At 38.0% G+C, this 14,055-nt stretch overlaps 1 protein-coding gene across 28 annotated transcripts in view; it reads right to left on the reverse strand.

Moving 5' to 3' along the window:
• Nucleotides 1-14,055, reverse strand: part of LOC113635441 (adhesion G protein-coupled receptor L3) — a 280,133-nt gene that overhangs the window by 189,360 nt on the left and 76,718 nt on the right. For 27 of the 28 annotated variants that reach the window (XM_047816308.1, XM_047816329.1, XM_047816330.1 and 24 more), the window contains one exon: nt 5,530-5,704. In XM_047816308.1, the coding sequence (XP_047672264.1) occupies nt 5,530-5,584 (55 nt within the window). In that variant the 5' untranslated portion in view covers nt 5,585-5,704. Of the gene's footprint in view, nt 1-5,529; nt 5,795-14,055 lie in introns of those variants that run through there. The other variant, XM_047816304.1, reaches the window with a different exon arrangement.

Here is a 14,055-nt window from a genome sequence, read left to right on the forward strand (position 1 = left end):
AGCCACCAAGGCACATACGGTGGGTTGTGAAATATTAAACCCAAAAGGGCAGAACACATAACCTGAATTCAGATCACTCTGCTACCAGACTGCCCCAAGAACCATAGTTCGGCCTGTTGCAATTCCCTGAAACCTTTAAAGGGCACGTGAGCTGTGTGATCCATAAATAACCGCAAGTCTTATCTTCACTGATGATGTGACTGCCAATGGATTAATTCGGAAAAAAAGAAAAGCTTTGTCTAGAGAATCTTCTTAAAACCGAGCAAATATGTCAAAACTTCAACGGTTCAGGATTTGACCTTGAGCCGTAATTTTGTTTCAAGGTTAGATCTTGACTAAGAAATGGAGGGGGTAAAAAAAAAATCCAGGAACAAGCATCAACACTGGATTTGTCTATCTGAAGTGATCATTTATTGTTTCACTATGTATAAATAGTGCAATAGTTCCTCCCGGGTTACCTAATATATATGTAAATATCTTGAAATAAAATCGCACGAAATGTTGCACTTCAGCTTTACAGTAATTGGTTTATTTTGAATTGTGCACCATGCGATTCATTCGGTCCTTCATTCACCTATGTTTGAATGTTTAAAAAAAAACAACAACAACATCAAAATATATTTTCTAATTTAACTTGATGCACCTGGAAAGACAGCAAACAAGCAGGATGTTAGCAACAAGCTGAAATATTGATAAGACAGAACACTGAGCACAGGGGAGAGACAGCAGAAGCAGCATTGTAAACACAAACAGCCGAACCGTTTATCACTTCCCTCTAAGATCAATGCTGAATTTAGAAATCTCACTATAGAGTGACAATTTCCTGAGAAAACGACACCGCGAGACGTGTCGGCGTTAATAAACTGGATGCCAAACAACCCCAAGGAATATTTGTGTTTACGCATGACTGAGAAAATGTTGATTTCACTTGTAACTGAAATTCAAAATCGAGACTGGTTGTGCGGTCAATGGAAAATAATCCATGATGCAGCGCTGTTGCCGAGGTTATGCAGAATCAGCACTTCACAACACTACGACTCCCATCAGCCCCAGCATGTCACATGGACCAATCACTCTCACCTGTGTCACATTTCCCCCTGACTGCGCTTCAGTGCCTTATGCTGCCTTTCTGGAATTAACATAAATACGAGTTACCCAAGAAAAACCACTTGGATTGAAGCCGGAATTAAAAAGCTTGAATTTTTGAAGTGCAAAACTTAAAGAAAATTTGGATTCGCAAGTTTATGAGATAAGGTGGAGTTTCTTTCAACTTTCAACACGGTGTTGGTTTGGGCTGTATCCATTTCCTGTCTAGTGTCAGCCGGCCAACTAACAGAGTCATATGTGATATGGTGTCAGAATAAAAGTAAATAAGAAAAAATAAAAGAAAGAAAGGAATATAGATAAATGATGCTGAACGTTTTCAACAACAACGCGTGTAAATGCGACACTTGTAATTACCACTTTAGAGGGTGGAAGCAGAATCACTGCAGAAGCACAAAAACAAGGCATTATTGTCAAGCTTTTGCTAATGTTAAGGGTTTTTGTTGCTGTGTTTGCCATAGACTTGTTCCTACCCTGTATGTATATAACATTTTGTTCTGACTTAAAGCTTTAGTTGTCTTTTTTGCATCCGAATTCACCTCCAGTCATGACGTATGTTGCCTAAATTTTGGAAGTTTATTACCAAAGAACAGCACTAAAAGACATAAAAATATATAATTTTTTTTTTTTTTTTTTTTAAGAATGGCCAGAAATATGGCATTAATCCACACGTCTCAAAGGACCAATCAAAATCGAGAATTCACAACACGGTAGAAACCTAAATTCTCCTTAGATATGACCCAGTTAACAAATAACAAATTCTAACTAAACACATAATACTGCACTTTCTTTCATCCTCCCCATTAAACCCCACTGTTCAGAAATAACATTTCCCACGATACCACTATATACAGTAAAACATCAATAACGGTCAGAACACCCTTCCCAAAAGCAGCACAAGTCCTGTTATTGTTCCTGTGCTAAAAGTCCCTGTGTGCTTTGCCTACCACGTGCACAAGTCAATGCTGACCATATTAAAAATCTGTCTGACAAAAAGCAGTGGATGGTTTCCAGGGTATTACCTTTCTATTCCCAGACATCTAAAACGCCAGACACAACCGGGGTCAATTTTGTGTTCACACATTTCATTGACAGAAATCCGCCCACACGGTTTCTGACTCATGCTTCTCTCTGCTGAATTGACCGTCTTGCAGTTTTATTACACTGAAGATATGATCCATCCTGCCTCTACCCGCTAGCCGAGAGCCAGAACTGCAATTCCCATTCTTCTTAGGTGTGTCGGTTAGAGAATTTCTCCCTCTCTCTCCCCCCCTCTCTCACCATATACACAATATGGACCCATATAGATCATTAATTTACATGAAATCTAACGTTTTTTCCCCAATGGACTAAAGCTTTTTTAATTTACAGACCTGAACTCTCATTCTAGCATGGAGCGAGCGATCATAATACACCCTGGCTGTTTCCTGTTTTTATCTTCGCATCTTTTTCCTCTCTTTCAATTTTTTTTTCCAAATAATGCTGAGCATGCAGAACACAGTACCAGCCCCCACCCCCACCCCCACGGGGCCCAAGCGCTCCAAACGATCAAACATATTTACAGCCAAACTACTCTTAGTATGAAGTGAATCGTATTTTATCTAGCATCCCGTATTAACCACACTAAAGTATAAAAGCCTCTGCTGCATGAGCCGAGTTCTTACGTACGTTTTATTATGCGGTATATACTTTAATATTAATCGAAGAATAACGTGCGCACACTAAGACAAAACATGAAATTTCTGTAATTAATATAACTATAAAGAGGCATTAGTGAATTTAAATTGATAAGTTTAGAGAACACTCTGAGGCCCGTGTGGTATTAACGACTGCCCCGAAATAGGAAATTAATTAAAACTGGCAGACAGGCTAAAATATCCTGATTGACAGAAAACTATTTATACACATTTTCCCCTGTGAAGTATGAAGAAAAGCTGACGAAGAGACATCATCATACTGGGTACATTCTGAACAAATGGATGGAAAATAGTATTATTCTCCATACCAGCAGGGGGCAGTGGTTTGTGTTAGAAGAAATTGAAAACTGGAAAGAAAGAAAGAAAGAAAGAAAGAAAGAAAGAAAGAAAGAAAGAAAGACTGGAGAGAAGGTATTAAGGAGGACAGACGAGAAAGCAGACAGGGATAATAAGATAACAGATAAAAGGATAAAAACAGACTAAATAGAGATGGAGTGAAAAACTAGAAAGCAATTAAGAGAGGAAAAGAGATGAAAAAAAGTGTCAAAATTAGAAAAGAAAAAAAACACATAGAAAGCACTTAAGACAAAAAGCATAGTGAGTGCACAGGAATGATGAGTAGTGAGAACAGAGAGCAGAAAAGAAGAAAGGATTGTGATGGAGAAAAGTAAGATGGGGAGAAACGAAGCAGATGTGAGGACGAGGGTGTTTGCTGTTTATGTGCTGAAGAGGTTTCTGGAGGGTGGTGTAAGAGGTTTAATTGTTCTAGCTTTCTAAAAGTGACTTTTGGGACATACTGGATGTGGAATGGGAAAAGACTTTAATAAACACGGAACCGTCTCGGATTTTGTACATGTTGGGTTTTATTTGAACCTTTGGACCTCTTGACGTCCGTTTAAGGTTCATGACAAAAAAAAGATTAAAATAATTTCAGGTCAGAAGGTCTGAATGCAATTTAACAGATATAACTGGAATGTAGTTAAATATAGACAAAACTCCTTTCACTTGTGTGTAGATAATCCTCTACTAGAACAAGTCGAGAGTAAAATCTAACCCTAAACACCGCCGTGGTTGTGTTTCAGGATAGACTGGAGAAGGACTGCAACAGGAACGGTGAATTTCCAAGGAGGCTGTTCTATCCTTTGATCTTCTCTTGCACTGATTGGCTCAGACAAACAGCCAATCGGAGAACGCTTTCACTTCCGGTTGCCGAGGTTGATTGTCTGCTCTGTATTGGCTAAAGAGACACTGGCTATTATGATTATGAGTGACACGAGAAACGAAACAAAAGCTAATTGAATTAAACATGCTTAAATTCTGTCAAATCAGTAATATTACAAGATCTCTCTCTCTCTCTCTCTCTCTCTCACACACACACACACACACTTTTTCTTTCGCTCCCCTGTGTGGCTGAATCCATTCATAGCCCAGCGTGTGTCAGACTCACATTATGAAAAATGTGTGTCACTTTGGAGAGCCGCCGTCTTCTTCTTGCACCAGCCTGTGCGGCCTTATCTCATACGGTCACTCTGCATCTCCCTCTCTGCTCTTTTCTCTCTCAATCATGAGATTATATATATATATATATATATATATAAATAAGCGCAATACAGGCTGATGATAAAAGTGTTTCCAGTCAATTATCCATGAAGGGAATGATTTGAAGAGACTCAGAGAGACCTCTTTCTTATTTCTACACACTATATTTCCCTTGCATCCTTTTAATAGTCTTCCACATGCACAATGTCTACCTCCACCACAGTAATCATGCTTTTCCAGGAATAGGTGTGGTTATTGTGATTTAGGGTGGTTCTGTGGTGTATCTGGCATGGTCTGGATGCTTGGACAACAATGTACGCGCCCAATCCGCCACTGCATTATGGAGTCTGGGCAATATCTCTCACATGAACAGTGACAAATAGGATGTAGTGCAATTTAACCTCGGGCACAGCAGCCAGATACAACACCAAGATCCATGAGCCCACAAGGATGTTTCAACAGTTTTGGTACATTTGGATGTTTTGAAAGTTTCTGCGGTGCAGGAAACAGACCTTTGGTCCGTTTGAACTAGGGTGTGTACCGGTTATTTGTCCTGCTCCTTGTCTTTTACATCTTACATAACTGACAGTGAAAATCAACCTGTTATATTCAAAAGTATATATTAGAATAAAAGTTCCTTCGTGCACAGTGTACCCTCTTTTATTAACAGAAAGGAACCACTATCGGGCTACTGCTGACTGAAGTAAATTTTGACAGGAGACCATTTTCAGCACAGCAGTTACAATGATATGCTAGTGTACTGTACGTAGCACTGGAAAGCATATTTCACACAGAAGCAGAGAAAACAAAAATGTGCACTAGTCTCTAACTGTACGCCAACCAGCTGCTGAGAACACCACAAAACTAATGATATGAGCTATTTTGTAAACATGACACATGTAAACACATTTAAAATTCATCCAACCTGTTCCGATCTTCATTAATGACTTTACACTATCAAATTAACATCTTTAAGACCAGCGTTCGGTCTACCGGCTCTTCTCTTACTCCCAAAGTGGAGCTTAATCTAAATTCAAATTAATTTATCACTCTCTGGTGCTGGCAGAATTCATTAGCTAAGCTTCAGGGACATTTTCCTGTTTAGCCATCTATGTTAGCACTCAGTTGTAAGACATCTGAGAATCCTGTTTTATGAATTATTCAAAAGTTTGTAGGGCAGACTACTCACCCAGAGATGCAGGGCCGAGCAGGCTGGCCAATAGGAGCATCCGAAGCGCCCACATGGCCCCACCCCTTTTTCTGCTCCTTTCTATCAGTTGGCCAATATAGGTGTCAGATCTGGATGGTGAAGTCAAATAGGCTGAGTTCAAGTTGGTGAAAGTTGTGGGCCACTACGGTGTCACCTAAATATACACAAAAAAACACAAAATAACAGTTTGGTTAGAAGTGAAATATTCAGTGTTTCCCAACAACTCAAATCCCTGTGCACTGAACAGTTCATGCTCGATACACAACAGATTCAGCTTATAAACAGCAGGATAATTAGCTAATCTGAGTCAGGTGTGTTACATTGGGGGAAAACAAATGTGCAACGCAGGAGGGCTTCCAAAAGCTGGCGAACACTGAGCTGTTTCCAAAGTGCAACATCCCTGAACAAAAGGTGTTTTTCCTACAGTATATATATATATATATATAGATAGATAGATAGATAGATAGATAGATAGATAGATAGATAGATAGATAGATAGATAGATAGATAGAGATTCTCTCCAACCACTTTATTACAAACACCTGTTCTCTTTGAATCTGGAGTTCAAAATTATCCAACCAGAACCAGCCAATTATGTGGCAGCAGTGCAATGCATAAAACTATGTAGATAAAGGTCAAGAGCTTCAGATAATGTTCAAATTAAACATCTGTGTTCCGGTATGTAGTCAGAAAAGAATATTAAACTGGACTGAGCTGACAGGAAAACTTAAGTAATCACTCTTTACAACCGTGTTAAGCAGAAACGCATATCAAAATACTCAACCTATCAAAACATGTGGTGTATGAGCTATACAAGCCAAAAAGAATAAGAATATAAATCTTCAGCATAAACTGGACAGCTAAAGACTGGAAAAAAAACAGGAAAATAGAATTTTTCAGTCTTTCAATCAGCTTTTTTTTTTTTATCAAACTGTTTGTGAATGCATGTTCTCCCCGTGCCTCAGGGGTTTCCTCCGGGTACTCCGGTTTCCTCCCCTGGTCCAAAGACATGCATGGTAGGTTGATTGGCATCTCTGGAAAATTGTCCGTAGTGTGTGAGTGTGTGTGAGTGAATGAGAGTGTGTGTGTGTGTGCCCTGTGATGGGTTGGCACTCCGTCCAGGGTGTATCCTGCCTCGATGCCCGATGACGCCTGAGATAGGCACAGGCTCCCCGTGACCCGAGAAGTTTGGATAAGTGGTAGAAAATGAATGAATGAATGAATGAATGAATGAATGTTTGTGAATGCACTGATTCTGGCCCATATTCATGGAGGGTGGCAATAAAAAAATAAAAAATAAAAAATGTTTGAAAAAGTTTGTATATCTGTGCAATCGAGATCAAAGCTGATATGAATGATACACACTGCTTGGAAAATTATAGGAGTAAAAGAATTGACACCATATTGCAAACTATGTACGAACACGCCACTGTAAGACACGCTGAGAGGATTGTCTGTGATTTTTCCCATGTTTTGAATACGGCGTATGAGTTGTTGCCTTCTGGCAGGAGGTTCAGAGTTTCTCGCTGCAGATTAAATAGATTTAAAAACTCTTTTATCCAAGTTTTTATCCAAGTGTCTGTGAAGTTGTTAAGTAGGGGAAGGACATAGTTGCTATTTTATGTATTCAATATTTTGTGAATTGTATCTGTCTAATGTTTGTACTGTATGATTGCAGCATGGGTGATGGCCCAAGACAAAGTTCCCTACTGGGGACAATAAAAGTTTACCTTACCTTACGTTACCTCTATATGATAAATTCAAGGCATCATTATTCGCATTAGTTGCTTATTTTATGGATTGATTTTTGGTTTATTTTAAAGGAGGGTGCCAAAAATGTTGTGCCAGTCACTTCTTCAGACTGTGCACTGTTGACTAGCTTGCTGTGCCGACAGTTTTTTTTTATTTTTTTTAATAGGAAATCGCACCGTACTACAGTTAGTGTTGATGAGATTCCAGGTAAAGCTCTATATACATCTTTCCAAGTTTTTTTTTTCTTTCTCCCCAAGAATCATTTGTGCAAGACTTGCATCTCGTGGAAGAATAGAATTTCTGAAATGAGAGTGTGAAAGCAACACCCCGTGAATTTAATCACATTCGACAAATGATTAGAATATTGTTGGCGGGAATGTGTTGATTAGGACTCAGAGCGGCAATGCGTGACAAACACCGTATTACATCATTACACAAACCTGGTTTGTTGCAGCAGGTGCAGGGATAGTATGTAAAAAAACATTGATTGGATGTATATGTAATAAAAAAGTATACAGGGTTAATGGAAAGTACTCCGGTGATGATTTCTGTCATTTCTGGAGAAGTGTGTAAAATAAAAGTCACTTTTTTTTGTCGGTGTTGGGGAGGGTTAGTGGTGTTTTCCAACCAACTTCCTTCCTCCCTCTGAAAATTCCATTATTTTACCTCACACATGAAACCCCATAATCCCACTGCTATGGAAAACTTCATCCTGGAATACTGAAATACATTAAATGTTTTAACTACTGTGTTATATTGATATATTTACAGAATGAATAGAGGTCTGGTGCTGATTTGTTCCTTCATGCTGTAATGCTCGATGCTGTTTCCTGTACAAAGTTGATCATCCGCCTCGATGATGTCACAGGGAGACATTTTATTGCTAGTCCAGCTGGTGTTTAATAGCAGAGATAATTTCAACAATCTCAAACAGTCAGGTTTTGATATTATTGCTGCGTTTATTGTCATAATAATATATAGCGTGAATGTAATGGAGATGTTGGTGCGAACGTGGACTCGACGCTCTAGAATGCAATGTAGCTATACGGTATGAACCCTCGGCTCAGCAAGTTAACATGAAATTCGAAGATGTGGAAGCTGATCTGTTTGAACAGTGAGTAATGAGGTGACAGAGATCAAGTAATAAAACACTGATGCGCCAGTTGCTTCAGGTAGAGATGAAGAGATGGCTAAACTCGCACCAATAACGGCATTGTGGGTAATGTACGAAGTCATTAAGCAAAGTGAAGTATACTGTATATAAACCTACATGTAAGAATTATGAAAGAAATATCCTGAAAAAGTCAGCTCAGAATTTTATTAAAATAATCACCAATCAAGTTTAAAGACGTTCCAGAAAGGGTTTTTATTTTTTTCAGAAATTTTGGATCTTCCTCCTGATATATTACTTATTACAACAAATATATTCCTTTAATCAACACACTTTACACTACAATAGCATCCCCAATTAAAAAAACCCATATGAGAACACTGTTCTGTTAAAGGCTGGTAACTGAGTCCCTCTGGGAGACCCAGAGCAGCGAGTGCCACTGCTGAATCCCTGACGTCAGTGTGTGTGTGTGTGTGTGTGTGTGTGTGTGTGTGTGTGTGTGTGTGTGTGTGTGTGTGTGTGTGTGTGTGTGTGTGTGTGTGTGTGTGTGTGTGTGTGTGTGTGTGTGTGTGTGCGTGCATGTGTGTGTTAGGCTTTTTTGTTCCTCGGTTCTGATTTCCTAGCATCAGCACATGCACTGTTTTTTTTTTTGTTAGTTTTTTTTGCAGTCTACACCAAAACTGTCACAAGGTTGTCAGGCAGCAGGAGGAAGAATTTAGATGCCGACTCTTTAAAAAAAACAATCATGGCCACGAGTACAAAATTCTGTAACTGTAAATCTATGAGTTGCTCCAAATAATAATGAAATAAATAGAGAAAACTTTTACCAGATTGTGAACTGAAAAGAAACATTAAATATTTGCCTTTTTAACTCCAGTCATTATTTCAGGTACAGTATGAATTATGATTAGAAATAAGTGTGATAAGAACCATATCAACTTAAAAAATAAATCGTTCTATTTTCGTAAATATTAGAATTTTTATTTATTGCAAAATGTATATGTCTTAAAAATGGTATACAATCAATGAAATATAAAATATTAGAAATATAATACAAAACAAATATTATTATTATTATTATTATTATTAGTAGTAGTAGTAGTAGTAGTAGTAGTAGTAGTATTATTCCAGGAATAAAACGCATCTGTAAAAGTAAACAGCACAAAACTCACTCATGTCTTGCGAACAACTGTGAGTGAGAGATCTGTATGTAATTCAATCACTTCCTCCTCTCTCCCGTGGTCTCACGTGCCTGAAGCATGTCACAGCTCCAGCACAAACAAACGGAAGCGAAATGCGCCAGGTATCGGTACGAAATCTCATTAAGCCGTAATGAGCTTTGGATGCATTTTCATGCGACACATGAATACAGAAGGCAAAAAAAAGAATCTATACAGGGCCAGGATTTTTTGAAAGGACTTCGCCTTGAAGTACATCTAGAGAGACAAAGATGTAGCACATAAGACAGACAGCATCACTGGCATTCATTAACACATACACAGACAGACAGACACGCCAACAATTACACACACAAATACCCCTAGAGAGAGTGAGATGTGGGATTGGTGTGTTTGATAAGTTTGCCCAGCGTTGGCAGTAAATGGCATTTTTGCAGCAGACAGCTTCATTACCCACTCACACAATGGTGCAAACTTTCTAATCAGTGTTTGCTGGCACTGATTCCACACAGAGAGAGACGCCCACTCTCTGTGCTTCAATTAATTGCACTTTCTAAGCTTGATCTGCTTAAACTAGAACAGCGGTTTATAAGCAGAGAGCAGAAATTGGGCATTTCATAGAAAAAGAGTGGCAGATAAATGCGATTAGTGTAACAAAGCCGCAAAATATGAATAGGAAAGGAAACAAAAGACATGAGGGAAGGGTGAGGTGGGGAAAAAAGCATAGAAATTATAGGTAATCTATCAAAGGAATCGGTTAAAGTTAATAACACAGCTAATCTTTCGGTACTGTACAAATAATAATAGTGTATGATAGATCTGAAGTATTTTACCTGCAATTTTATTTCATTTCATTTTCTGACTGTAAATTTGTGCCAGATACAAAAGAAAAAAACAAGTTGAGTTTCTGTCACAACAGTCTATCGTATCTCACGTTTCAGAATTTGATAATATGCCGGAATTTTGAATTTAAGTCTAAAAGTTTGGATAAATTGTGAGATAAATTGTGGGGCAGGCTTCTGCTAAAAGAAGTCTAAAAAAATAAGCTACAATATTGAGTTAATAAATCAGATTTATGAGATAATACGGCATGATTTTTACGGATTGTATGATGTGTTTGAATTCTGAGATAGTAAACATTTCATGAGGTGTGAAAATATTGAGATAATGAGTCAGAATTCAAAGATAATGAGAATCTTTATATAAAAAGTCATAAAAATGATACAATCATTTGAAAATTTGTGATAAAGCAGTATTTTGAGTTGTGTATGATATTTAGTCTAAATCTGAAGATTTCTGAAATAATCAGTTCCAAAATTCAAATAAATAATAAATCAGAACTATTAGCTGATAAATATAAATAATAAGAGTCTAAGATAATAAGAAAGAATGTGCTTTGAGAGAATTTTTAGCTCAAATCTGAGCTACAAAACTGATACAGTATATCTCAGAACTGACAGAATTCTGGAGATAGAAATTTCCCACTTTGAGATCATTCAGAATTCTCATTTCTCATTAGAAAATGCTTTTAAAAAATATACTGTACTGAAAAATATGTAATGCCTTTTTTCTTCTTTTCTCCCTGGCAGACATGAGCTTTCAAAGTAAATGGCTTGAAATGAGAGTATAGCAGCATGCTAAAAAGCAAGGTCACAATAAAGTTTCCTGGCCAGTTCAGTATAGATGTATTTAGAGATACACTCTGACTAGTAATTTGCAACACACCTGTGATTTTCTAAAGCCAGACTTAAGACGTACACCAGGCACAAATCATAGCGTTTGTCGCATTTAATGCAAATGTTCTTGCAGTTTAGGACATTTTTGAAGTCGCCAACAAAAAGTAAAAAATTCGATTCAAAGTAAAAGAAAAATACCAGTGAAAAGACACAATAGTGCAAATTTCCTAAGCTGTCGGAGGTGACATTGAATTCCAAGTGTGTCAGAAAGCGTAATCAGACGTCACACAGTGTGAACAGCGATGCGACCCTGCTGTCGACTATTTTGCGTGGAAAGCAATTTGCAATAGTACCATCTGTTAAAGCCGATCTGTGACTTTTCCATCAGCGGCACGGCGTTGTTACCATGTCCATGTCCTTTACATAGGCTACACTGAATTAAGCCTAGAATTATGTCACTAAGAAATAGTTTTAAAGCCACATTTCTCACCAACCGGATAGATTGAATTAACATTAAACTTAGGATTCGAGTCTCGGAGTATAAGCACCTTCCCCAGCATTATTCTCTAGAATGAGTCAAACTTCACTAAGAACTACTGCATCTACTGTAGAACAAGTACGTCTTAGAAACAAGCTGCGCAGCCACATGACCATCTCTTGAGTTAACTCCATGCTATTTTCTTCCACGTTGCGTCGTCAAATTCTCACTCTCATTCATTTTCTACCTCTTATCCGAACTTCTCGGGTCACGGGGAGCCTGTGCCTATCTCAGGTGTCATCGGGCATCAAGGCAGGATACACCCTGGACGGAGTGCCAACCCATCACAGGGCACACACACTCTCATTCACTCACACACACTACGGACAATTTTCCAGAGATGCCAATCAAACTACCATGCATGTCTTTGGACCGGGGGAGGAAACCGGAGTACCCGGAGGAAACCCCCGTGGCACGGGGAGAACATGCAAACTCCACACACACAAGGCCTAGTCGGGAATCGAACCCCCAACCCTGGAGGTGTGAGGCAAACGTGCTAATCACTAAGCCACCGTGCCCCCAGCATTCATATTATTCATATTAATTAATTTGTAAATAATTTATCAATAACAATTTACATCACAATATTGTCAACTTCATGTTTCATCTTTTATTTTTACGATTAAAAGCTTGTTTATCCTTTAATGAATTCTATTTATAATTTTTCATTTTTTTTTCACTGCAAATTATTCACATTCTCTGTTGCCTCTAACACCAACTCAGGTATATCAGATCATGGTATATGTGTTTCTGACATTTTACAGATTAAACAATGAGACGTTAAGGTCAGAATAGAAAGAAGTGAGTTAATGAAGAAAAACAGTGACTATAGCTACATACAGGAGAACAATCCATACAGAATATCGAGAATAAATAAGGAATAAAAGACATTGTTGTAGGTTTGTCAGTGATTCTGAGGACTACATTCTCCGTATGTGCTTATTAACGTATACAATTTTAATTTTATTATTATGTAAATTATATCGATACCCAATGTTGCTCATCCTGTCACATGTTGAATTGAGTCTCGCTTAAATTTTTTTGTGTAAAAAATAAAATAAAAGCAAAACAGGTCAGATTACTATCCAGATGCCATAAGTCTTCCGTATACGATTATCGCATTAAATCCATTGTTCCGGTGAATGATGTCACATCCTGTTTCACAAGAATGGTTTCCAACAACACAGGAAAGAGCAATCGGTACAAGAACGGTACCGAGCTTCTCCACAGGAAAACAAGAGTTTAAGGTAATTATCAGCACTCAGACGAGTCTGTTTTATGCTGTAAATGGATCAGATGATCACAGCACAGGAAACAGATGTGTTCTCACCTGTAATGGTCTCAGTGGTGTTTTTAAATTGCTAATGGAGCCATTTTGGCTTTGTATGACGTGTTGGATATGCAAAAGGATGCATTCTGATGTGACGTGTCAAATTTCTGTAATGTTACTTCATACGCATGACCTTGGTGATGGCCTGGAAATTTGTAATTTAAAAGAAAAGGGTTACAACCTTTATATCGTTTTTGGAATGCTGTGTGTGTGTGTGTGTGTGTGTGTGTGTGTGTGTGTGTGTGTGTGTGTGTGTGTGTGTGTGTGTGTGTGCGTGTGTGTGTGGTGCAGGAGGGAACAAGCAATAAAAGCATTAATATCAGTTTAATGTTAGTTTTACACACACACACACACACACACACACACACACACACACACACACACACACACACCAGCATTCACAAATATATGCCTATCCTGTAACATAATCACTCTTACCTGATTTCAACTAATACAGTCTGACTAAATAAACAAATTCTTTTCCCTCCATCTTTTTTTCTCTGTCATCATGTCAGTCTCTTTTCTTTTACCCCAAGTTTCCCTTAACGAACATTATTAGCTGCGCTAATTAACAGTAACATGTGTTAAATGAACCCTTAATAAAACCATAATAATTTTAACAAAGTAAGTTATCCACTGTATTAATTGACATTTATGTAACTGTTAGCTAAATACACCTGCATTGACTAATGGAATTTCAATTCATGACCAAAAATTAAATTCACATAAATTAACGATAATGAAACACCAGCGAGAGCGGAGTAGCGTTGCAGTGGGGATTGTTGCTGTTTCACAGCTCTAGATTACATTCTGCTGTGCAGTTTGCAGATGTGGAAAATACTTCAGTTATTTTATTTAATTACAATACTTTAATATCTATAAATATAGCAGGAATTGTGCTAATTTCTTATGCTATACAA

Source organism: Tachysurus fulvidraco, chromosome 7 (genome assembly GCF_022655615.1).
Source record: "Tachysurus fulvidraco isolate hzauxx_2018 chromosome 7, HZAU_PFXX_2.0, whole genome shotgun sequence".
NCBI classification, from domain to species: domain Eukaryota; kingdom Metazoa; phylum Chordata; class Actinopteri; order Siluriformes; family Bagridae; genus Tachysurus; species Tachysurus fulvidraco.